Source organism: Colias philodice, chromosome 30 (assembly GCF_061535455.1).
Source record: "Colias philodice isolate Cphi_HAF_F1 chromosome 30, ilColPhil1 Martin Lab GWU primary, whole genome shotgun sequence".
Classification (NCBI taxonomy): Eukaryota; Metazoa; Arthropoda; class Insecta; order Lepidoptera; family Pieridae; genus Colias; species Colias philodice.
Genome location: NC_143115.1, coordinates 1,743,776 through 1,770,481, shown reverse-complemented (window position 1 = coordinate 1,770,481; position 26,706 = coordinate 1,743,776). Strand labels below are relative to the sequence as shown.

The 26,706-nt window shown below is 33.6% G+C and overlaps 3 protein-coding genes and 2 long non-coding RNA genes across 5 annotated transcripts in view; all 5 read right to left on the bottom strand.

The window, feature by feature from the left end:
- ifc (delta4-sphingolipid-FADS-like protein ifc) overlaps positions 1–456 on the bottom strand; it is a 33,225-nt gene extending 32,769 nt beyond the window's left edge. Inside the window, exon 1 of the mRNA XM_089713473.1 lies at positions 191–456. Within this exon, the coding sequence (XP_089569599.1) occupies positions 191–272 (82 nt within the window). The 5' untranslated portion in view covers positions 273–456. The remainder of the gene's footprint in view (positions 1–190) is intronic.
- A 3,601-nt stretch (positions 457–4,057) lies between these two features.
- On the bottom strand, positions 4,058–17,260 carry RpS3A (ribosomal protein S3A). The gene is made up of 8 exons (XM_089713479.1): positions 17,124–17,260; positions 16,727–16,823; positions 16,147–16,232; positions 14,389–14,484; positions 10,128–10,275; positions 6,118–6,279; positions 4,588–4,648; positions 4,058–4,159 (listed from the first exon to the last, which is right to left on the bottom strand). Exons 1-8 carry the CDS (start codon positions 17,183–17,185, stop codon positions 4,077–4,079), a joined length of 795 nt encoding a protein of 264 aa, XP_089569605.1. The 5' UTR covers positions 17,186–17,260; the 3' UTR covers positions 4,058–4,076.
- Positions 17,261–19,232: 1,972 nt separating this feature from the next.
- LOC149475391 (uncharacterized) lies at positions 19,233–19,943 on the bottom strand. The gene is made up of 2 exons (XR_016318030.1): positions 19,882–19,943; positions 19,233–19,453 (listed from the first exon to the last, which is right to left on the bottom strand). It is a non-coding gene; the product is annotated as an uncharacterized LOC149475391 (long non-coding RNA).
- Positions 19,944–20,815: 872 nt separating this feature from the next.
- LOC149475389 (scavenger receptor class B member 1-like) overlaps positions 20,816–26,706 on the bottom strand; it is a 37,814-nt gene continuing 31,923 nt past the window's right edge. The window contains exons 11-12 of the mRNA XM_089713390.1: positions 26,015–26,111; positions 20,816–22,837 (exon numbers count right to left, since the gene is read on the bottom strand). Coding sequence (XP_089569516.1) covers positions 22,601–22,837; positions 26,015–26,111 — 334 coding nt within the window. The 3' untranslated portion in view covers positions 20,816–22,600. The remainder of the gene's footprint in view (positions 22,838–26,014; positions 26,112–26,706) is intronic.
- On the bottom strand, positions 23,878–24,732 carry LOC149475390 (uncharacterized). Its single transcript, XR_016318078.1, has 2 exons — positions 24,387–24,732; positions 23,878–24,118 (listed from the first exon to the last, which is right to left on the bottom strand). It is a non-coding gene; the product is annotated as an uncharacterized LOC149475390 (long non-coding RNA).

The window sequence follows — 26,706 nt, the reverse complement described above, 5'->3', positions numbered from 1 at the left end:
ACCTCAGTAAAAATAAACTGTTTCTAACGTCTTACATCCAAACAACATTTTTTTCGTATCTTTTTTTAGCAAGTCGGTATTCGACAGCGAAGATTCAATCAAAAACTTTTGCGAAAAAGTCCAAAAACGTAAGTAATTAAGTCTTCTGAAATCGCGACACATTAAATTAATTCATGACGTAATTACTTACCTAAAATGATCTTTCGACGGCTTGCATGCGGCTCCTCAGTATGTACCCATTCAAAATCGTTCCTCGATACATGAGCACCCATTTTAGGATGACTTTTCTTTAGTTCTTACTAATCCACTGCACGTTAAAATTAAACTACACTGTTCACCGGCGAAAAATAAACTAGATTTTCATTAGATAGTTCGATACGCCCTACACTTAAATGGTTTAAGATTACCGCGATCTTGTTAACGACCGCTATGAATTTATTTCGTGACGAAATGCGATGAGAAGTTGATGAGAAGTGAGAACACAGTTGACAGTGCTTCACAGCAATCACAGCAGCTATGGCATGTGACTTACGTCATAGATGATTATATTTGACATTGACAAAGAAAATTACGTTCAGAAACTAGTTATAACTATAAACGTGTTGATAACACATGTGCACAAATTAGAGACATTTGTATGTGTGTTTGTATGTTATTTACACAGAACAGTAAAGTAGATAGAAGTGTGATGTGGGCGTGGCCCACGTGTCACTTGTAAGGTAAGATCACCTAACTTGCTCTCAGTTGTGCGCAGAAAAATATTCGAGTCGGTTGTCAGCTGTCAAACCTTTTTTCCGTATTTATTCATTAATTAGGACGTGTTGTTCGGTATAAGAGTGCAAAAATGATAGCAGACGAAATAATATCAGCAATGGAGGCATTTCATACCATCGGTAAGTCTTATTTTTATTTATTTTACATATAATATTTTATGTTATATCTTCGCTTGTAATTTGTAAAAATTGTATACAAATATCTAGTCAAAATGAACCTTAATCCGTAAGAAATTAGTACTATTATAGATTGAACAGCAAACAAGAATTTCTGGAATATTATTGCAATAAACAAACGAATGTCGCTTTAGTGATGCTTGTGGCGCATATCGACAGTATCGATACTTTAGAAAAGACAAACATTATAAATATTAAATTTTATTTTATTTTTCCTTAGCTTTCATTAGTCCAATTTATTTACAGATTTCCCAAAGAGGCTAATTTAAAAGAGAAATGGATAAATGCAACGTGACGAGTTAACTGAATGCTGAACAGCACTAAGCAGTCTAACAAAGGCCATCGATACAGCAAACCTACGGCAGTTCCAAGATTTAAAATAATGCATATTTTCTGTTTGTATTTTGTAAATATAGATTAATACTATTCTATTCCGTTTTTTATTTAATAATAATAATATAAAAAGACGTACTTAGTAGTAATAAACATACTCCAAAATGTGACACATTATACTATACTCGTATACTTAATAGAAAGAAAAAAAATACACAAAAAATATTTATTTGTGAATTATCGATATCTCGATATCGATAACAAGGCTGACATCCCTCAGGGCATAGCATCAGATAAATATCAAGTTAATGTCATTAATGTTGAGTGACACAAATTTCAACCTTATCTCTATGTGTTGAGGTTCAAAGTTATATCTATCGAAAACTAACGCCCTCTGTTGTGGAGTAGCTGAATGTTTTTCGAATTTGGAATTTCTGTGCAATGAGAAACAAAACAGCTAATATACCTAGAGATGTTATACTAAAATAAACCGTAACATGGTGCGTTAGGGTACATATTGAAATGCTGAATTTATAACCTAAGTCAGTTTTTACTCAAATTAAGCTGTCCAATCAAAGGCATAGTTTACTTGTAGTGTACTGTATAACTATCGGTTTAAATGTGTGGGTTTGGCGACACTGGTTTTCATACTAATTATGACATTATCGCACTTCTATTTGTTTTTATTGTTCTGTGGTTATTTATGTACAAGGAAAACTAGTAAAATGTTGACTGCAGCATTTAGGACTGTTTAAATATATCTAGCGATCGAAACTAACCAAAAATGAAAAAAAAAAGCTTTGAACTTTTTTTTTAAATATTTTTTTACCGATTAAAGTACCACCAATCTAGTTTAAATAATGCATGGTCTTTAATTTTTAAAACAAAAGCTTCCTGTGCTTCCTATCTTTCGAGTTAGATCAAACTGATGAAACGGGTGCAAACTTGGGTGCAAGTCAAATTCAAAATCAGTTCACTAATTCTGGAAATCATCGTGGACAGATTCTCTGTCTACGCCTAGGTATAATAAAAATTACATTGACTTTGGGCAGAGTACAAAATAGGAGCGGGTTATCAATTCGGCCGATACATATTATATTTTTTTAACGTACAACTCGAGCAAGCTTATTTTCATCTCGCGTCGATTACGTTACTGACGCTTACGTACGGTCTGCAAAAAAGGATTCGCTATGACTTAAAAAAAAATTGGTTGTCTGTAAAGTCGGTTTACTGACGATAGTTGAACGTGACAACGTCCGATTGTGCTTCTTTATCGCTCGTTCCGCGCTCTCGCTCGCACTTCAAGCCTTACATGGAACGCCTCAGAGCGAGGTAACGCCGCATGAGTCATGTTTTTTCATGCGTGCAGCCAGCTCTATCGAATTATAGACGTTGTCACGTCAAAAAGTAAACAATTGTTTGTTACTTTACTTTGCGTTTATTTGCAGTTTGCACCTCGTTGCAACGAGGTGCCCCGCTTAGTCCAGTTCCCGTGGAATTTCCAGGATGAAACCTATCCTGTGTTAATCAAGTTACACTCTTATATGTGTGCTAAATTTCATAGTAATCGGTTGAACCGATTCGGTTCAGTAGTATTTGCGTGAAAAAGTAACAAACATACACAATACACATCCACCCTCACAAACTTTAACATTTATAATATTAGTAGGATGGTATTTTTTAATATGAATTGGTGTGATATTAATCCAGTCAGTAGGTATTTACTATTTATGCTCTACAAAAGGTGGCGTAGAAAAACTTTTGAAACGATATTGCTTAGGTATGAAAGGTTAATAAAAATAAGTTTTCGACCTTGACGGACCCAGGCGCTAGCCGCCATCTTGAATTAAAGGTGCTAAAATTAGGTATATTTTAAATAACTTCTCAATTGTTTACTAAATCACAAAAGTGTCTATGAGGGCTTCAAAGAAGACAAAATTACCTACATTTTTTGCATACATGATTATTCTGTAAGTCTTAAAGGTAAAAAGTTACAAGCGACGGAAAGGAGAATGGGCATTTTACTATGGAAGTTGGGCCTGAACACTTGAGTTGGACCAATACACATGAGATATTGATTTTATAATAGATCATAACACATACATAACGGGAAAAATATTTATAAAAAAATAATCAACCGGGTTTTTGTACAGTCACATCAAGTTTTATTACTTTGTGTATAATATTTTTTGCTTTTAATAACTTTTGCAAGACAATGACAATATCTTTATGTTACTCCTATTCACTTTCACTTACAAAGACGTACTAATCTGAAGCCTTCTAATAACCAAAATACACTAATATTATGTTTTGTAACAGGTACCTATACCGTGGTCCGTGTTTATTATAATTCAACGTAGTTAGACGTTTTTTATGGTTAAACTCAGTCACTCCAGTGACATTTAGGTTTATATTTACTTCACTCGAATTAAAAACACCGTTATTGTGCGCAAAATAAATAAAACTTTTTGCCTTGACTGTACAAGAACCCGGTTGATTTATTTTTTTATTTTATTTTTTTCGTTAGGTATGTGTAATGATCTATCACAAAAACAATATTTCGTGTGTATTGGTATTGGCCCAAGTTTCAGGCCCAATTTGCCCATTCTCCTTTATAATAGTTCAGGCTTTTCAATATATTAATAAGGACTCTTCTGAAATTGGGTAAAATACTACAGAATTTCTCATTAAATATAAGTACATATTTATTATTTATGTTCTAAAATTGGTTATCACATTGGATAATTCTGCATGAAATAAATAAAACACAAAAATCACTATAAACGTATATTCTTATACACTTTCTTGTACGGGTGGTTCGTAGCCCTCAGGACGCTCCGACTTGTCACCCGCCTCGCCGTGTTTACCGCCGCCGCCTGTCACAGATTATACAATTAAAAAAAAAACGAAAAAAAAAGTAAAATGTCATTTTTTATAGTGTTGTCAGCAGTTAAAATCAAAAGGGAACACAATTTTTCATCAGATGTGTGTCATTGCGAGCTAGGTGGATCATCATTTAGATAAATTATAAAATTGTACTATGGCGTTTTAAAGCAGTTTTATTTCCAGTGTGGAAAAGTGATGGCACTTGAAGACCTATCGCTGTCATATTTACACAATAGAAACAATACTGCTTTAAGACATCATAGTACAGAGGTAATTAAAACTAATAATCTCTTTAAAAAAAAAAAAGTTATGCAAAAACAAGTATTATCACAATAATATTAAACTACAATCTTTGCTTCTTCAATTTTAAGGCAAAAATAATTACACATAAAAAATTAATAAATCTATAATAACATACCTTCTCCGTGCAATTCCATAAGCTTAGCAATTTCGAAACGCGGCCTCTTCAGTACTTTCACCTGAAATAAATAAAAAAAAATATATATTAAATTTTGTTTTGTATGATAAAAATAATGTTTATTTATATGATTATTTTATCAGCAGTTAAAATCAAAAGGGAACACAAGTTTTCATCAGATTTGTGTCATTGCGAGCTAGGTGGATCATCATTTTGGTACATTCATTATAATTGAGATGCTTTAAAAGTGCAACTATTGAGTTTCTTGCCGGTTCTTCTCCATATATGCTGCTTTCAAATCGGTGGTAAATGTTAAAAATATGTTATAGCGATTCAAAAATGCTTCTAGAAGAAGTATAATTGAAATGTTCGAGTTTGAATATAAAGACAAATCTCTTGAAAAACAGCAGAAGATTACAATTTCCAATAAGATAACTGATACATGTTTTTTGTATCATTAGCCATTCCAAGTAGTTTTAGGGCCGATTTTTCAATGCTTGGATAAAACTTAACCGTCCAATAAAGTATTACACGATAATATTAAAATGTCACAAACTATCAAATACGGGCAATTAGAATACGTTTTTAAAATGGTAGTTTTATACATTATTCGACGAATAAGTTTTATCCAAGCATTGTAAAATCGGCCATTATAGAAATAGAGGCAAACAGCTCCTTTATAGAATAAACATACTCAAAATAACCTCCTGGCAGGATACACAAGGAAGACCTAGAACCTACATGTCCCTAAAAAAATTGAAACAGATGTATCAAGCCAGAGGTTGTGGGTTCGATTCCCACCCGGGGCAAATATTTGTGTGATGAACATAAATGTTTGCTCTGTGTCTGGGTGTTAATTATCTATATATTATTTTTTATAATTATACATATGTATGTTTATCAGTCATCTGGTTTCCATAACACAAGCGATAGCTTAGTATGGGATCAGATCGTGCCGTGTGTGAAAATTGTCCTGAAAAATTTTTTTTTGACGTGACAACGTCTTATAATTCGATAGAGCCGGCTGCACGCACGAAAAAACATGACTCATGCGGCGTTACCTCGCTCTGAGGCGTTCCATAGACTTGAAGTGCAAGCGAAAGCGCGGCACGAGCGACAAAGAAACACAATCGGACGTTGTCACGTTCAACTATCGTCAGTAAACCGACTTTACAGACAACCAATTTTTGAAGTGAAAACTTCTTTAGCGGCGTTGGGTATAAAATCTTAAACTCGCGTCAGGACACGTGGCCTGATCGAAAAAGCGTAAGACGGATTTTTTTTTCTTATATTCCATGCGTAAGACGGATACCATTCGAAAATATCAAACATGCTGAACGTTAATAATCAAGTTTTCACTTCTGCCGGCACTCCCCCAGTGCAACCCGTCTTTTTTTTATAATTATACATATGTATGTTTATCAGTCATCTGGCTTCCATAACACAAGCGATAGCTGAGTATGGGATCAGATCGTGCCGTGTTTGAAAATGGTCCTGAAATATTTTTTTTTTTTTATTATTTATACTAACCTTCCTGATGCACACGTCCCTCAGCGGATAGATACTGTGGCACGCCTTCTCAATGTCCTTGGCGATAGAGTCGGGGATCAGTTTGTTAACAACTTCCCGGAGTTCAGAGTTGGCAACATCACGGGTGATAATGTCGCACATCTTCTTTCTTATCGCACGCACCTGTGGGAATTAATCTTATATATAAAAATGAATCGCAAAATGTGTTGGTAAGCGCATAACTCGAGAACGGCTGAACCGATTTCGATAATTCTTTTTTTTATTATATTCCTTGAAGTATGAGGATGGTTCTTATGTAGAGAAAACGTAAACATGTACCACGGGCGAAGCCGGGGCAGACCGCTAGTAATAATATATTAATAAATATTATAGGACATTATTACACAAATCGACCTAGTCCCACAGTAAGCTCAAATAAGGCTTGTATTGTGGGTACTAGGCGACGATAAATATAATCACTACATAGTATAAAACAAAGTCGCTTTCGCTGTCCCTATGTCCCTTTGTACGCTTAAATCTTTGAAACTACGCAACGGATTTTGATGCGGTTTTTTTTAATAGATAGAGTGATTTAAGAGGAAGGTTTATATGTATAATAACATCTAATAAATAGTGGAGAAGTACTGTTATTTTTGAGGTTTCTAATGTGATGTCGTAAATAATTACATTTTTTGCGCTTACATTGCAAACGCAGCGTGAACCCTACGAGTTTTATCAAAATAATGTACTAAGTATTGTACACATTGAAAAGGTCTACAGAAAAGTCCGCGATGGTATATGTCTATCTCTTATGGATAACCCACAATAACTTTTTTTTGTCATTTACTTTTTACGACAAATAATGGCTAATTTTCGAAGCGATTTTAACCAATACAGCATTAATCCTTAACCAATTAAATACCTTGAATACATTGTTCATTTAATTTAGATTTATATGGAACTTTACACTGTATGATTTAAGTGAATATTTTCGAAGATATTACAGATTTAAAAATTGCGGGACGTAGCGTTTGCGGCGGTACCGGCCGGCCGCCATTGCACCCGTGCGAAGCCGGGGCGGGTCGCTAGTATTTAATAAATACATACATAGATTACACCCAGTCCCAAGAACAAATAATTGAGTTCATCACACAAAATATATTTGCCCTATCCGGGGATCGAACCCGGCACCGTCGGCTCAGTAGGCAGTTACGGTGGGGGCACACGATGCGTTGCGGCGCCGCACCGCAAAGATTTCACCGTGTCAGTGGGCACACGAGCGGTGCGGCGCCGTAACGTTTTTATGTCGCAGCGGCGTCGTAGCAGCGTTGCACAGCGTGTCCTTCCTTGTGACGCAAAACAACTGAGCGGTGCCGCTCCGACGTCGCACCGCATTCACCCCTCCCCGCCTCGTCTTGGTGGTTACAAGTCCGGTGCGGCGCCGGAGCGCATCGTGTGACATGCCACAGATATTTCTATGTAAGACGACGCAGCGACACCGCTCCGGCGCCGCACCGCCGCCGCAACGCATCGTGTGCCCCCGCCGTTACTTTACCACTGCGCCAACCGCGTCGTCGAAAAATATTTAATTGTTAAAATAAAGTTTAAGACAATATAAATTTTGTAAGAGGTGCACATTGGTCAAAATTCAATGGATTCCATTTCATTTATGCATGGATGTGTGAAATAATTTATTTTAAAGATTTGTCGATTTAAAAATTATTATTGTTTTACTAGCTCCTCCCTAAATTGTACACTAATATATTCCTCTTATATAGCTTTATTTTATCAAAAAACGCCATCAAAATCTGTTGCGGCATTTTAAAGATCTAATCATACAGACTAAGCAAATATAATCAAGAAATATAATCTAAGTATTCATAATTCGGTAATATTTAAGATAAAAACAAAAAATGTAGCAACGACACAATAAGCCTTACATAATAAGTATGTAAGGCATTGTTTTGAGTGCGGTAGCGTTTATATTTGCAGTTTGAAACGATATAAGGGTCATGTATAAACCTATATATAGCTGGACTGCAAAACATAATCTAATTCTTGTATATTTTTTTTTTTCTTTATTTACTTAATATATATTAAGAAATTTATATCATTCATCTCAAAATAAACAGGAAGTATGCGAGTTTTAAAAATGTAAATTAGTTTAAAATTACTAAACAAAACTGAGTATAAAATTTATATTATCATGAAAAATGACTGTACAAGGCATAATTGAGTAGACGTAACTATGTAATTTTAACAATAGAAGACCTAAATTAAATAACATTATTTACCAAAAACGGTATATAAAACGTTTTTACTTCTCTGTTTAGTCTACTAAGATTGCTCGAAATGCTCTATATGCGAAATTTTTAAAGACAAAAGAAAATGTGTGGGTGTACTAGTGTACACACGTAAGAAGTGAAACTTCTTTATGACCTTATTTTTCAAAAAAATAATTTACTTTATGCAACTTTACAGAAATACGTCAATCACGCGTGGTAGGGATAAAAACGTTACACTAAATTTTTTTCCAACCCCGATAAAGAAGTTTCACTTCAAAAAATATTCTCATGTATTCAGTTTGCTTCAATAAAACTATCCGCTTAAAAGTGAAGAATAATCTAGTTTTAATTAGTCCTACAAATCCTATCCTACTAATATTATAAATGCGAAAGTTTGTGGGATGTATGTGTGTGTGTGTTACTCTTTCACGCAAATACTACTGAACTGATTACAATGAAATTAAGCACACATATAGAGGGTTACTTGGATTAACACATAGGATAGGTTTTTTCTCGGAAATCCCACGGATACGAGAACTACGCGGGTTTTTCTTTGAAAAAGCGGGCAAAGCCGCGGGCGGAAAGCTAGTAAATTAATAATCTCATCAATTATCAATCATTATGACGACGCGGTTGGCGCAGTGGTAAAGTAACTGCCTACTGAGCCGACGGTCCCGGGTTCGATCCCCGGTCAGGCGAAATATTTGTGTGATGAACTCAATTATTTGTTCTTGGGTCTGGATGTTATCTATATATGTATTTATTAAATATTATATTTATCGTCGCCTAGTACCCACAACACAAGCCTTAATTGAGCTTACTGTGGGACTAGGTCGATTTGTGTAATAATGTCCTATAATATTTATTTATTTATTATTTAGTTAATCTAATATGATATACCTGAGTGTGCTGCGCATAGCAAGTCTTGCGTTGGCTCAACGAGTCCTTATTGGTGAAGCCGATGCAGAACACTCTGTTTTTCTAAACACGGGCGAAGTCGCGGGCGGAAAGCTAGTAAATTAATAATCTAATATGATATACCTGAGTGTGCTGCGCATAGCAAGTCTTGCGTTGGCTCAACGAGTCCTTATTGGTGAAGCCGATGCAGAACACTCTGTTTTTCTAAACACGGGCGAAGTCGCGGGCGGAAAGCTAGTAAATTAATAATCTAATATGATATACCTGAGTGTGCTGCGCATAGCAAGTCTTGCGTTGGCTCAACGAGTCCTTATTGGTGAAGCCGATGCAGAACACTCTGTTTTTCTAAACACGGGCGAAGTCGCGGGCGGAAAGCTAGTAAATTAATAATCTAATATGATATACCTGAGTGTGCTGCGCATAGCAAGTCTTGCGTTGGCTCAACGAGTCCTTATTGGTGAAGCCGATGCAGAACACTCTGTTTTTCTAAACACGGGCGAAGTCGCGGGCGGAAAGCTAGTAAATTAATAATCTAATATGATATACCTGAGTGTGCTGCGCATAGCAAGTCTTGCGTTGGCTCAACGAGTCCTTATTGGTGAAGCCGATGCAGAACACTCTGTTTTTCTAAACACGGGCGAAGTCGCGGGCGGAAAGCTAGTAAATTAATAATCTAATATGATATACCTGAGTGTGCTGCGCATAGCAAGTCTTGCGTTGGCTCAACGAGTCCTTATTGGTGAAGCCGATGCAGAACACTCTGTTTTTCTAAACACGGGCGAAGTCGCGGGCGGAAAGCTAGTAAATTAATAATCTAATATGATATACCTGAGTGTGCTGCGCATAGCAAGTCTTGCGTTGACTCAACGAGTCCTTATTGGTGAAGCCGATGCAGAACACTCTGAGGAGGTAGCCGTCAGTGGTCTTAACGTCAATGTGGGCTTCGATCAGCGTCTGCCATTTCTTAACCATCCATCTGTGGGAGCGAGGTTTAGAATATTATTTTAAAGATAATGTCTGTTTTTATTGTGAATTTTTATCTTACTGATATTAAAAATGACAAAGTTTGTGAGGATGGATCGATGTTTGTTACTCTTGCACGGAAATACTACTTAACCGATTACAATGCAATTTGATATGTATGTAGCTGAAGACCCAGAATAAGACAGAGATAAAATACAAGGTATATTAATTATAAGGTGTATAAATAAAAACAATAATTGCATTTCAGTATTATTTGCTTCTGGTACAACTTTACAGATTTTAATCTATACTAATATTATAAAGCTGAAGAGTTTGTTTGTTTGAACGCACTAATCTCGGGAACTACTGGTCCGATTTGAAAAATTCTTTCGGTGTTAGATAGCCCATTTATCGAGGAAGGTTATAGGCTATATTTCATCACGCTACGGGCAACAGGAGTGGAGCCACGGGGGTGAAACCGCGCGGAGCAGCTAGTTTTTTCAATAAAAAGCGAAATCCATCTTTAAAACATAAGTGTAGAAATATGAAGGTAATAATGTTGGATTGATAAATATTTGAGCCTATAGAAATAATTCAATTAATATAATTGTTGCAAAAAGATGAATACATCAGTAGATTGAACTACTGCGGCAATTTCATGTTAATGCAATAGATAATATTTGCAGTTTGAAACGATATAAAGGCCAGAGCAGCGTCTTTATATAGCTGGACTGCAATATTCTAGAAATAGTTTGATGTCATTTCAAAAGAGAACAATAAAGTTTTGATAAAAATCGAATCTTGCAAATATAAGTATTTCTAAAATAAACAGAATTTGAATACTCATGTGTTACTGTTATCTTTAAAATAATTTCATATTCAGCAAGTAGATTTAAAATAAAATTAATATTTGCTTTGAATTCAAATAATCGAGTATGATGATTTTGATTTTCAGTAAATTTTGAAGAAATTTGCACCTAAATATTTAAAAAAATGCAAAAACTTAAGGGCTTGGTCTAGTAGTGCAAACAAATGCATCCTGTCATCCTATATGTAAATAATACAAATGTACTAAGGGAAAGTTGCTCCACTTAATTTTTAAAAATTAAATCATTCGTATGCATAATTTAATATGCGTAATAAGTACCAAAAATGACAATTTGAAACAATTTTCGTGAAAATTACACCGGGTGATTTTTTTTTTATCAGTACACAAAATTTGCGAATACTTTCTATTGATATCTTCAACTTAATGTTTATATAACTGATCAACTTTTACAAAGAAATTTGGACGAAATATAAAAAAAATAAGCTTTCCATACAAAATGCATAACTCTATACATTTTTTTCGACCTAAGTTTCTTAGTGAAAGTTGTTCAGTTTAACTAATAAAACGGATAAACAAATTTTGTATAATATAATAAAAAAAATGTAATGTTTGTGTTAAAAAATTATAAAATAGAAAAATACGCAAATGAAAACAAAAGATATTTATTTCTGACTAGCTTCCGCCCGCGACTCCGTCCGCGCGGATGTCGGTCTTCGCGTCTTCTACAGATTTATTATATTATGTATAATATATAGATTTATATTGATAAACCTAATAAAACTTTTGCTAGCATTCTGATGCTTTATCGGTTGCACTGGATTTATCTCTTTTTTTTTCAATCGCTTGAATGATATAGGATGGGTCCTTGATGGGCATCGAATGCTGAAGTCTCGAATCAATCAATTCTGACAGTAGGCAATTTATGTAAAATCTTGATAATGGTCCATCATTTTATTTTGCCTAAACGTTACATACTTTTTTATATATTCTATTTTTAACGAATGATTCACTCCAGTCCAAACAGCAAATAAGCAGACTTCTGCTTCTGCAACGTTTAGTTGTCCCTGAATTTGGAAAAAATAGTCATGATTCTTATCTATGAAAAAGTGTTATTTTTTGCATTGTATTTCAAATATTAAATTTTTTATTTTTAACTGCATCTACCGCATTCATGTCTTTTGCCGGAATTAGACATTTAACTTCTACTAGTCCCATTTTCCCTTTTTGATACGGGAGTGTATAAAGTAAATTTTTTAGATATTTCTCGTTATACTTTTAAAAAGTTATTATTGTCATTTTGCTCATTAGGTAAAGTAATTTCGATATCAGTTTTAAGTTTTTTGATACCTGCAATAATAACGTCATAATCGCCTGCACATACTTATCGATTACACCCTGTATACAATCCACCATCCACATACATAATGTTTTCCTGTCCTCCTCTCCTTTACGCTGTTCACCGATACATTTTAAATGAGTAAATCTGCTACCACTGAAGGATGTTTCATTGTGATCAGCAAATTTTCACCACTGTTGTCGATTATTTGTTTTTCATTTTTAATCAGCAATTGGGAATCATCAGTTTTGTTTTTTGCAGATTGGTGATTTACCCTAACAAAACGTCGAAAAGGGAAAGCATCAACGAATTATCGTTTTCGTCCTCTTTTTTTATTCTGTGCGTCTCTGTTACTTGTGTTTGTTTAGTTCTCAACACCCATTGAATTTTCTATGTTATTGTGATCTTCCATTACATCTGAGTTTTGATGATGTGATGATAATCCATTCGTTTTAATATTGGTACTTAAAGTTGGTGGACTAAACTAGAAATGGCGGACTAAATTTGTCAGCGCGTCTGTAAGATCAGACTATAAAACCAACATCCTGTATTTAAGTTACAAAATTAATAATCAAACAACATGCCGCTACGTTGAAAATGACTAGAAGAAAAAATTAAAACACCTCGGCATATAATTTTGGAGTAAACAAATCATTTTCCTTGGGGATTTCCCCGGATGAACTTGGAAAGTTCAAGTTCTCAATACAAGTTTATATTATATTTCGTATTTCTCAAACGAAAAATAAACATTTTTGGAACTTCAAAAAAAAAATGTTGTGTGGTTTTATGAAACCACGGTAAAAGTGAAACTGTTCGAACGGTTCCGAACACTGCTTTGTGTAGCGCATGTCGCGTGTCGGTCGGCTGCCGAGTAGGTATACCTACCTACTCGGCAGCCGCGATACACGCGACATGCGTTACACAGACCAAAAAGTTTGAGACGATGTAATAAAAGTTTCACTTTAAAAATTATATTATAAGAAAATTTATGAGCTTACTTTAGTTTTAAAGAAATATACATCCCTTTACTGACACTCCGTAAAATAAAGAAATTGTTGCCAATCACCTTTGTAATGTATTTGGTTTCATTAACTTTATGTTCGAAGATAATTTTTTTTCTAGTAGTTACACGCGTATTTTTTTTCGTTTATTTTCCATATCGAAATCAAATGTTTAAAAATACGAATATTTGCACAAAACTAAGATAAAAATAATCAATTAACAAAAATATTAAATTTAATGAAGTAGAGCAACTTTCACTTCGGTATGAAGGAAAATCGAGCGTAGAGCACACGTCAGAACGCTCCGGCCCAAGGAGCGCGACTAAAGAAATTCGCTAGGATTTTTCCTAATTATTTTAAATATTTTTTTAATATTTAAAGAATTATCAAAATTCAAAAAAATTTTTTTTAAAGGATTAATACTCATTGGTCTTCAACCAACTCGAATAAATTAATGGAAAAAATAACTTTTAGCAGTATTTATCAATAGATTTTGTTAGGCAAAAAATGGGAAATTTAATGAATTTATAACGTTCTAATTAGGAAAATCATAAGTTTTTCGGCAATTGTATTCAGCAGTTTTTAATAACGACTATATAAGGATAATAATGCGCTGATCAGATTGTGTAAATTGTAATCGGTTACAACGTAGTGAGTGCACAAACTTAGCTCGAAATGTCTTTGGGGGAAAGAGACTTATCTTGAAGGCCTGATTAAGGTGACATAAAGTAACTTTATAAATGTGAAAAAATTCACGCGCATTTCTTATATAACACTAATTGATAAACAAGAAAAAAAAATTCAGTTTATCATTTCATTAGCCGGGAAAAAATTGTCAAATAACTTGTTGAAAACGCAATTTTGCTAGACTGCAGCCTTAATGGCTATTTAAATTTCACAGGTTTGAGAATTTGCGTGAAGGCAGGACATATTCTATCATAATATAAAATAGATTCTTACCTGAGCTTGTCAGTGGTGAGGTCCATGCCGTGGAAGTTGCAGAGCACATTGCGTCCCTGGACATCCTCGGCAATGAGACGGAACTTACGGAAAGACCTAAAAACAATTATTTATTAGGTTATAGCAAGCTTGTGCAACATGGGACATTTATATATAGGAAACTTTTGGGTTTAAAATGATTAACTAGTGTCAAATGTTACTTATTGTAATTAAATAATAGATAATAGACAATTAATGAGATAAATTCATATGCAAAGCTTAGAATTTACATAGATTCTCGTTGCATTATTGTAGTGTGTACTGAATATACTGATACTTTATACAGGGTGTCCCACTGTTGGTATACTAAGCTCAAAGGAGGTTATAGTTTTGCATACGCTGAGTACGTAAAAAATACTTAAAAAATTCCAGACGCATTTTTTTTTCAAATAGATGAAATCTTAAAACTCTATGTGTACACCCATAGCAAGCAACCCGCCCATTTTTGCCACTAGAATGTGAGCTATCGTTTAAGATTATGTTTTCATAGACAAAATGCTCACATTAGAGAAGCGGTATATGACGGCTGCGCGAAGCTAGAGAAGAAAACATGGATTTTCAGGAAAAAAATATCAAAAAAAATTTAACGTCATTTTGTTGTTTAAGTATGTATTTTTTACGTGATCAGTGTATGTGTCGTGGCCATATCGTAGATTTGCTCATTTCATGATATGATCGATCATTTCACGAAATGGTCGCATTTCATGAAATGGCCAACATAGTTTGATCAGATCGTTAAATCGTCAACGTTTCACGATTTGGCCATCCACATTTGGCCAGATCGTATAAAATATAAAGAGTCCATAAAATATTAAAATTCAGAATATTCTAAAAACTTGTTTAATGTCATTCAAGTTAGTGCCGCGGCAGCGGCCGGCGAATGCTAGAAGCGAATCGTTTTTGCAATAAAAAACAGTTAGGTTAGGTTAGGTTAGACTTTGATAAACAACGCACGAGCCGAGCGAGCAAAGCGAGCGTGCCGTGGCAGCGGCCGGCGAGTGCCAGAAGCAGAATCGCTTTTTAAAAAACAAACAATTATAATACTATAGTAGGATATATAAATATACATATATCCTAAAAGAAAAAATGCGTCTTAAATTATTTTATTTAAGACGCATTTTTTCTTCAATACATATAAGATATCCACATTTTCCATAGTACTCGAACCGTCGTAAATTCTTTGCTATGAATTTCTTCATATTGTTATTAAACGAATTATGAAGTTTTTAACTGCGAATAATTAAATTTTCGCCAGCGCGCGGCCGCCATCTTATCACATAAACACAGAGCTTGCAGCGCCTCTACCAATGATTAATGTAACTATTTTACGATATGATCAAATAATTTTGATCATTTCATGAAAAAACCGCGCGATTAGTTGGCCATATCGTGAAACGATTTCTTATCATTGATCTGATCAAGCCACATCATGATGTGGCCAAACTAAATTGGCCATTTCACGAAATGCGACCATTTCGTGAAATGGCCAGTCATATCATGAAATGAGCAAATTTACGATATGACCACGACATATGCAAAACTACAAGTTCCTTCGCGCTTAGTATACCAATAGTGTGACACCCTGTATATTGAACCAATTTTTTTTCGTTAGAGGTGTATTGCAATATGACAAATAAAACCTAATTTTGAACAAGAATATCTGATGAAACTTAAGACTAACATTTTATACAAACATTTATAATAAAAATAAATAATCACCTTTCCGCATCAGTATCAGCTTGCAAGTCAGCGAGGGAGACTTCGAATACACGTCCCTTCAGGCCTTCAGATGCAATTTTTGTTCCCTAAAACATACATTTTGTTAAAAACTGCTAGAAATCGGTAATTTTTTGTTATTGAACATGTTATATCAGCGATAAATCAAAAGGGAACAAAGTTCTCATCAGATGTGTGTCATTGCGAGCTAGGTGGATCATCATTTTAGTAATAATTAAGTAATTCTAAATAAAGTATTGTTATGATGCTATCATACATGGATAAAAGGGGAAAGAGTTGCAATAAATTTTTAAACTTTTTTGAATGTTTAATAGGGCTCACATTGTGCCCATTTCGTTTAGCAGTTTTATATTTACGACATTTATAAATTTAAACAATCTATCGTCAGATCTTCAACTTTGTGCAAAGTGCAAACACTCAATTGTTTCGGAAGAGGTTAGTTTGCACGTGGTTACACTTATAAGTATTTCTTATAACCCCAATTTGCATATAAAGATGGAAATAGCAATGCATTTAGCACATAACTTGAAACTAACATGTGGATTTCGAAATATCGACATACCTGAGTACGGTTGACAAGGGTTGTGCCCACTTGTCTCTTGTTGAACATGGATGGTGCTTTGACATCGTACCAATCCTTACGTGTGAAGGGATCAACACTGAAAAGTAAAAACAGGTTAGCATATAACCTACAAACAACTTACCGACTTGGTACAAAACTTTTAAAGAACAACACTTGAATATCGAAAAATAGAATTAGTTTAAGGTTAATTATACGTAAAGCCTTGTTTTAGAGAGCTTATCGCAATCACTAAGAACTTAAAACAAACTACAATGACACGAGACACGAACTTCATCCACTATTATTTCGAACATCACTTTCACCGGCGCGATAATAATTGATTTAATAGATTGTGCAATTATTATAGTATCCATTTTGAGGATTATTCCGAACTTACATCTTCTTCTTAACACCCTTTTTACCGCCTTTCGAGAGGCCTTTATTTTTACCGACCGCCATGTTCGCAGTCAAACTTGTGAAAGACAATTTTTTGTTTATGGTTGGAAGAACTGTCAACTACGTTGTTTATGGCGATGGAGGGGTGCTTATTGGGACAGATTAAAAATATTGTTTATACCTACAGAATTTTAAAAGTTCTATGTTATCTTCACTTCAAAATTATATTGAGAACACCACGGATTAGATAAAAAAGGAACACAATCTTATTTTTTTATTATGAAAAAACATGCAATATTTTTTGCTATCGTGTAACGTGTTCTGATTTATAGCACATACAGACGCTCCGATTCGGTTGGTGCCAACCATCCGACCACGACCAAATCGGAAAGTGTAGAGAGCGGTCGGTCCGACATAATTATTATTAATATTGGTTTGACGTGGTCGGATGCGCCAGCAATACCGACCAAACCAACTTCCTATCCAATCCAACCAAATTGGAACGTTTGGAAGCTCTGTTCCGACCAAATCGGCTCATTCCATAGAGTAATATAGGTAATTGGCTCATTCACATTCGCAACGCCGCCGGTGTAGGACGTCAACATGAACGCCGAGGGAGTTACGGTCACCGAACGTGACATATTAATAAAATTACTGGACTATATAAAGACTTTCCCTGTTTGTGGGACTTAAGTAACAAAGATTCCGCAAATAGAGATGCCAGAAATCAAGCGTATTTTATTATGTTAGAAGTATTACAAAAAATTGACAGTGCGGCTACATTAAAAACTTAATATTTAATATTTCATCGAATGTAATTATTTACGACATCACATTAGAAACCTCAAAAATAACAGTATTTCTCCACTATTTAATGGATTTTATTATACATATAGACTTTCCTCTTGAATCACTCTATCTATTAAAAAAAACCGCATCAAAATCCGTTGCGTAGTTTCAAAGATTTAAGCGTACAAAGGGACATAGGGACATAGGGACAGAGAAAGCGACTTTGTTTTATACTATGTAGTGATGATGGTCAACTGACAGCTGGAAGGCCAACCGTCGGACAATCTGTAGCGTAGACGGAGAATCCAATAGACACCGGCAATGCGTGTCGCAGAAAGGGATAGAAAAGATTACGTCACAATATTTAGGGTTACCGTATGAGGGAAAATTTACCCCACAATTTGTAAGATACAAATCTCTCACTATCATTATTCACATAAGTGGATAATAATGAGATATCCACATAATGATATTATGTAGGTACATACTTACATGTCTATACTTAATATTATAAAGAGGAAAGGTTTGTAATTATGTATGTATGTATGGTTTTCACGCATAAACTACTGGACCGATTTCAAAAATTCTTTCACCATTAGAAAGCTGCATCTTCACTGAGCAACATACTTAGGCTATATTACATTTTCAAAAAAATTAGAGATCCTTACCAAAAATGCAATAATGTATCCTTAATAAAAATTCTGTCATCGCGTGCGCTGCGGAATCTATTGAAGATAGAACAAAAAAATGTTCTACGTTATTATAGAATGGATCAATATCTACAAGAAAGTCCGCGATATTCCATTCAAAAGATATAACGAATTTTTAAAAGTGTCATATTACAGAAAATAGTAGGTATACATACTGTATAATTCAATGAGGAGGCGTAGTGCGGGACGGGGTGAAGGTGAGTAGGGAAGGGATATTCGCAGGAACTACTTTGATTCCGATTTGAAAAATTCTTTCAGTGTTAGATAGCCCATTGATCGAGGAAGGCAATATTGTACTGTAACACTAAGACCAACAGGAGTGGAGACACGCGGGCGAAACCGCGGAGCGCAGCTAGTATATAATAAACATATTACTTTTAGATGGGTAATACATATTATGTATTTACACATACCTATATATCATATAATATGTATATATCATTATCATAATCCCATATGAAAATGTGTATGTAATGATAATGCAGATGAAAACTCAATTGTTTATTATTTTTTATAAAATAAAATAAATAAAATAATGTTTATTTTCGTAAATTAACAGATACACACTTTAATTATATTGACCAACCCGCGAAGGCGCAAAAAAAACGAAATTTACTTAATAATAATTTATTGTAATAAAAAAATTACATTTAAATTATCTCTTAACTTAATTAACTACGTCCCTCCGGTTCAATGTTGGAACCAAGAGCGTCCATTGACTTCAGCGGGGCAGCGTTGCGGTGGTGGTGATTGCCGTAATACTTTCTGGAACCGCAGGTGTGCGCATGTAGCTACAATCCAAATTTTTCGTAAATTATCCGGTCCAGGAAAACTGGAAAAAGCCATTGAATATTTCAGATATTTAATTAAATACACACTGCAGAATATATATTATTACTAGCGGTCCGCCCCGGCTTCGCCCGTGGTACCTTGTACCTACATGTTTTTAACTATCCTATCTCTCAAGTTGGATCGAACTGCACATGGTGTGGGAATTTTATTATAATCGGTTAAGTGGTTTAGGAGTCCATTGAGGACAAACATTGTGACACGAGATTTATATATATTAAGATATCCCATAATAGTGGGTAACAATTTGTAGAAAAGTTGGCAACACAAAATTTTTTAGGTTAAAATTTATAATTGTTATTTTTGTGGTTTTTAAACAATGTATTCAAGTCAACAGCACGTGATACACAATATATTAACACGCTAAAATATCATGAAGGCCTATTAACTGATAAAGAGTTGTATACTTACGAGTGAAAAGACAATCCAGGCATTTTCGTTCCACTATCACTTTTACATCCTTTAACACTACACCATGGTATTATTTTATAAGGTATTAACGGTAAGTTTAAATTATTCAAAACCAAACACAATGAATTACTTCTAACTTATAACATGTAAAAACTATATTTTTAGGGAAGACGATAGTTAGCTGTCAAACTTTGTTTATCAAAGTAGGTTGCTTTTCTTGAAAAAAGTGGCACGCTGGGTGAAACAAAAAATTTTATTGTTCTCTCTCATTTCTTTACACGACACCGGCATAAGTTGCTCTTTTTCTTGTGTGAATGCGACATAAGATATCAATTTGTCTATTGGTTTCTCTGTCTACGATCTGTAGCAATGTTGAAATGGTTGCCATGTCGGTTCCAATATGGTTGGCACCAACCAAATCGGAGCGTCTGTAGATGCTATAACATGACAATAGTAAATGAAGATGGTATTCAAGGAGGATCCTATTTCCGTTATTTTTCTATAACCTTTGATCCATTTTTTAAGCAGGTGTATTCAAAGCTTTTCTAATTTGTTCTCAATTTTACATATTTCACTTTTACTCTCTCATAGTCTTTGATTCTTATGAAAAGTAGGTAGGTCTATTATATTAGTACTACATACATAATATATTGAATACCTATGCCATGTTGTCATCAGTTTTTTTGTATTCCTTTCTAATTTTGAATTTTGAAAAAATATATACTACTGCAGTACTGCTGTTGTTATAGGTAGTAACTGCGGCTATTTTTATACCGATATTCCCGAACATTAGGATTAAAAGGAAAAACTCATTCACGCGCGCGGGTGAAACCGCGGGGCGCAGCTGGTGAATAATATTATGATCTGAATGATATAGTATTATCTGGGTAAGGTGATCTTATATATAGAAGTTTTGGTTAAAAAAAGACAAAGGTTATAAAATAATCATTTTATTAAAATCCACACATTCATTTCATACAATTTATACAAAAATAGTCATACACACAAAACAATTGAAAATACTAAAACAGTTATGAATTAGATATAAACATTTTTTTTTCTATTTTTATACTGTGGTATTTGGTCCCCTGCAATAATAATTTGTACGATAAAAATAAAAATTAAAATGATACACGTTTTATACCTTATTATTAAGCATTTGTATTAATTAATAACGCCTAGTACGATGTATTATTTAGACATATAAACAAACGCAACACATCAATACAGTAATTGTATTATTTATTTTTAATAATTATTTCACAAAATTAAATTAAGAATTTTCTTAAAAATAATCTATCATCTAGAACTTTTTAGTGAATGGGTCGCTTTAAATATGCCATTCACAGTGTCAATCTTGTGTCAATAACTCAATAGTATTTGTTTGTAGTTTCAGTGAATGGAATCTTTATAAAATGTTATTTAAATGTTAGTAATTTATTAGTCTGAGTCCAATGGTATGAATGAAAATAGTGTGTAGTGTAGATAGGTCATTACTAATGACTCATAAGCACGAGTTTCACATCAAACAATTCACACAAAGAATTTTTCAAATCGGACCAGTAGTTCCTGAGACAAGCGCGTTCAAACAAACAAACAAACTCTTCAGCTTTATAACATTTGTCTGCTTGGTGAAGGAACAACCTTATTGACCGTAAATCTTTACCAAAACGTTAGTATTTTAACAGCTTAAAATATAATTAGAAAATATCTATAATTAACTTAAAATATAATAATGGAATGATTTGTTTTTACTATCACCACCCCTGTAATAAGAATTAATCTTAAGCGTAGTTTACAATGTTTATTTTCTTAAACTTAAGACACTGTCGGAGTAGTAGTAGTGTCAATTATGTAAAGCATTCTACCCTTCATTTTTTATGTTCAATTAATATTAAAAACACTAAATAAAGAATAATGCATTTTATAACGTAGTTCATGGATAAAAAATATTTAATAAATGCTCTAGTTCATAAATTATTTTAATAAAATATCGATCATTAGATCGATCAAGACATTAGATCGAGTCTAAACTATGAGCAAGTAATACAGATGACTAAAAACTAAAGATAATATATTATATTGTAGTGTTAAATGAGATTCATAAGCTTTTATTAAACTGTCCGTGTTATGTATGTCATGTTTAATTAAATTTAAAATTAATATATGTATATATCTTTCGTCTATAAAACTATAGATTCTTGTCATCTTATGATAATAACAACAATTTATTTAATAAAAAAATCACTATTTTTGCTTTGGTGGATCGTATCTACAACATTCTTATAATATCTTTATTATTTGTCTTAATCTATATGTGTAGAGGCAAGGAGAAAAATTTATTTCTTAGGTTTATTTAGATGTGGGTTACAAAGTGGTATTATTATTTCTCCTTACCTCAGCTTTATACTTTAAATGGCAACACTTGAGTTGCATCGTTGTCCAAATTTATAACATTAAAAAAATGTCTCGGATTGAAATTTCAATGTCATTTCAACATGATTTTTCATTAATTTACTTTCAACAGAGTTAATTCTCCTAATATTTAACTAAATCGTCATTCTGTAATAAATCGAAAATTATTTTGGTTACAAAAATTATTGTAGTTCATTTGTTTTTTTAAATAACTGACATTGACATCTACTTTTTTCTAATTTGCACGAAATTCAAACGTACGTCAACACGACATTCAAAACACTGGTCGAAAACAATTTTATTTTTAATTCACGTTAATTTTATCATCTGTGTAATTTCTAAACAGTTCAGTTTCCGCGGGAACAATTTTCAGTGTGGCGCACGGTTTCTTTCTTCGCGTTGCTAATAAAATGAATAAACTTAGGCCGGATAAAACTAGTGTTAGTACGCAGAATACGGTTAAACCGAGTTGGGCTGCCGCTGTTGAATATGTGCCGTGGTATACTAGAGATCGGAGGCTGTCTGGTAATTCTTCCACTGTCTGTAATGTAAGAAAATTATTACTTATTTCATCTGAAATGTATGATATGTAGAAAACTTGGAATACTTAAATATATAAACTGTGGTAGAAACGGCATAATCGTAAAGATACGTTCCGTTTGAAGTCAGCTAAATTAGCCGGGTTGCGTTTGTAAATGATGTAAATGTATATTCTATCTTTGTCTAACGCGAAACGGGTTTATCTGCTAGTTTGTTCCCATCTCGGAGCAATTAACAAGCCTGGAGAAGTAACAATTAATTGAACGTTTCTTATATAGTGGCTCTCTTTTATTCAATACCCTAATTAATGCGATAGAAAGAGACAACACACTGTTATCGGCTTGGCATTCAAATCCACATGTAGCCACTTTTTGTTCTAAAAAGGTAGTGCTTGCCACTTTATCGAATACTAAAATATCGATAAATAAAAAAATTAAGTTATAAAATTGCTTGAAGATAATTTTGAATTATGGATAGGTAATTCCAAATTTTAAGATTCGTTTAATTTGGAATTATTCATTTACGATGCGTATTGACTGCCTTGCATAATGCATTGTATGGTAGTGGTATTTATAAAAAAATATTATTAGGTATTTCGGTTTAGGTTGTTTTTTATGGTTTCGTAAAAAGGTACGTATTTTTTCCTGTTTTCATAGATTCATTCATAGAATTATACGGAACCCTTCGTGCGCGAATCTGACTTCCACCTGGTTGATCTTTTTACAAATCAATAATCGTATCCTACTAATATTATAAAAGCAAAAATATATAAGAATGGACATTTGATATTCTTTCACGAAAAAACTACTGAATGAGTTTTTATGGAACTTTACAATTATACATATTATAGATTAAACATCAGCCCCCCTAGTCTCATCAGCCTTCGTAGTCTATTCTATTGAACGCTACGCTAACAGAAAGCCACTTGACTAGGGGGGCAGAATAACATATAGGCTACAATTTACCGCGGGAAAATAACTCATTCCCACAGGAAAAAATTGGTAAAAGTTTAAAATAAATTGCTTCAAATAAAACAAATAAAATTTAAAAAATTTTTTTACAACATTTTATTTCGATACTTAATTAACAAATTACAATATTTATTATTTAAAATAGATGCCACCTTAAACTTGTGGCACAGCATCTCTGCAAAGCACTTTACTTTTCTTCCCGTCTGATTCGAAATGATTTGAACAAGGTCGAGAATGTTTTGAAGGCTTCCAATTTTCCCTGTGCTATAGCTTTAACCCAAACATCTTTTAATTTTTCTCAAGCCAGAAACCTGCAAATAACAATAAAATCCATACTTAAATATCTTTTTTTTTCTCTTAACCTAAAGCAGTCATTATCAATGAAGTACTTCGTACCTACTCAAGTATCGATAATTGCACAACACTATGGAAGTTATATTTTGCATTTTTTCTAAAAACTAAGCTGATTATGATTTCATTTCAATGATTACGGTTAGATAAAACATAGATGATTATGGAAATAACGTAAATTAACTTATTTATAATACAATTAACAAAAAAATTGATCAAAACACTAACCTGTGAAAAGACAAATTCCAATCTTCATCCGATTTCCCAGTACTACGGCTTTTACAGCCGTGAACAACACAAGCCATGTAATCTTTAGTAAATTATCTTTTCAGAAAATAACATAAGAAACTAGAAAACACGTTTTTCACTTCAAAAACAATAATTAAAATCACCATGCGTTAGTGACCAGACTGGTCACTGAAACAAATTGAAATGGCTATATGTCATTTCAAACTGTCGAACTGACATATATCTGTCCTCTTTTTTCGCATGACATTTTGCCATAAGCCAAAAAGGCCAAACTAGTGCTTTATTGTTCAATTAATTGTTACTTCTCCAGGCTTGTTAATTGCTCCGAGGTTCCCATATATACCGCTTCTACTTCAGTTTAAATAGGTATATGTATTTATTTATTTTATTTTTTTTTAAACACTTTGTTGTGCTGCCAGCATAACAAAAGTAGATACAATAGAACTTAAACTAGTACAAACAACACAGAGGGCGGCCTTATTATTAACAAGTAATCTCTTCCAGGCAACCAACTATTGTTGGTATACAGTATATTATTATGTATTCTAAGGTAAAAAAATTGTTTCAATTCAATTTTGAAAAAAATCGATCACGAGGCGGGATTCGAAGCCGCGTTTTTCGCCTCCCGCTATGAATACGCCTCGTGAATGATTTTTTTTATTTAAAAAAAATTACTCATTTCAAATGCAATACACCTATAAGTGCTATAAAACTAAATTACCGAAAACCACATCAAGAGAGTGAGGAAGCCTTTATCTTTTTCAACATTAGCTGTAGGCTAAAAATCATCAAAATCGGTTCAGCCGTTTTTGTTTTAAAACGAAACACGTGAAAGGAAGAAAGGAAGGTTTTTATGCGCATTATTATATTTATAATCTTCTTCATGTTCTTATATATAAAAATGAATCGCAAAATGTGTTGGTAAGCGCATAACTCGAGAACGGCTGAACCGATTTCGATAATTCTTTTTTTATTATATTCCTTGAAGTACGAGGATGGTTCTTATGTAGAGAAAACGTAAACATGTACCACGGGCGAAGCCGGGGCGGACCGCTAGTACCAAATAATATTATGCATAAGTAAAAAGTTGTAGACTATAGGTTATTACCACTGGGGTCTGGGGAGTAGTACCGAAATGTGGTTAATTATTATTAGCCACAATTTACTTCAGTTTTCCCTTTTTCACTCACGACAGTTGAATCATGCCCTCTCACTTTGACGACTAATCGTGTGTGCGTGAGTGCGCCGTTTTAGAAGATCGAATGTTGTGTTGGTAACCTATGTTCAGCTTTTTACTTATTATATCATTGAATAATTATATTGAACTACCGGTACGCCCCGACTTCGCCCCTGGTACATGTTTACGTTTTATCTCCATAAGAACCTTCCTAGTTTTTCAAGGAATATGTATCTATTATGAAAAAAGAATTAACGTAATCGGTTCAGCTGTTCTCGAGTTTTGCGTATTACATTAATTTGGCGATTCATTTTTATTATATATTTTATAAAAATATCTTCGGAAATTGGTTCTGTCGTTCTGACATATAGACATACAAACTTTAAAATACTATCATACTAGATATTAGAAGTACAAATTATGATCATACCATTTCAATCCAAGCAACGGGTAATATCAACCCATCTTCTAAGAAACTCAAGGCTGGATACAGATTCGTTTTTCTTACTTGAATATTTATTTGTAAGCTGAAAAGAAAGAAAAATAAATATGAAGGTAAATGATCGCAATCTTTGTCTCAAAAGATATCTATACTAATATTATAAAGCTGAAGAGTTTGTTTGTTTGAACACGCCAATCTCAGGAACTTCTCGTCCGATTTGAAAAATTTCTTTCGGTGTTAGATAGCCCATTTATCGAGGAAGGCTATAGGCTATATATCATCACGTTAAGACCAACAGGAGTGGAGCACTGCGGGTAAAACCGCAAGGCACAGCTAGTGTGATAATATACATATACATATGTATTTTAACTTGGAATACATGAATATAATACAATACTAATTACTAGCGGATTCGACATAATTAGGTACACTGTCCTCTCCTGGTAAATGGTAAAACTATGTTAATGAAGATTGCAAACTGCTCTAATTGAATAAATAAATAGTTAGAGTTTTTTTCTGTATTTTATCTCTTGACTCGTGTCAATAAACTCGTGAAATTATTGTTTTGTCACCGATCCTTGATAAGTGTACAAAGCTTGAATTAAATCTGTCCGTTTAATAGGTCAAAATCGGTTACATCTCTACTAATATTATAAAGCTAAAGAGTTTGTTTGTTTGTT

Coding starts and splice junctions, on each gene's coding strand:
- RpS3A (XM_089713479.1), bottom strand. CDS start 17,185: ATGGCGGTCGGTAAAAATAAAGGCCTCTCGAAAGGCGGTAAAAAGGGT. Junction 14,485..16,146: donor GCTGATACTGATGCGGAAAG/GTGATTATTTAT, acceptor AATTGTTTTTAG/GTCTTTCCGTAAGTTCCGTC. Junction 4,649..6,117: donor GGGACGTGTGCATCAGGAAG/GTTAGTATAAAT, acceptor TATTTATTTCAG/GTGAAAGTACTGAAGAGGCC.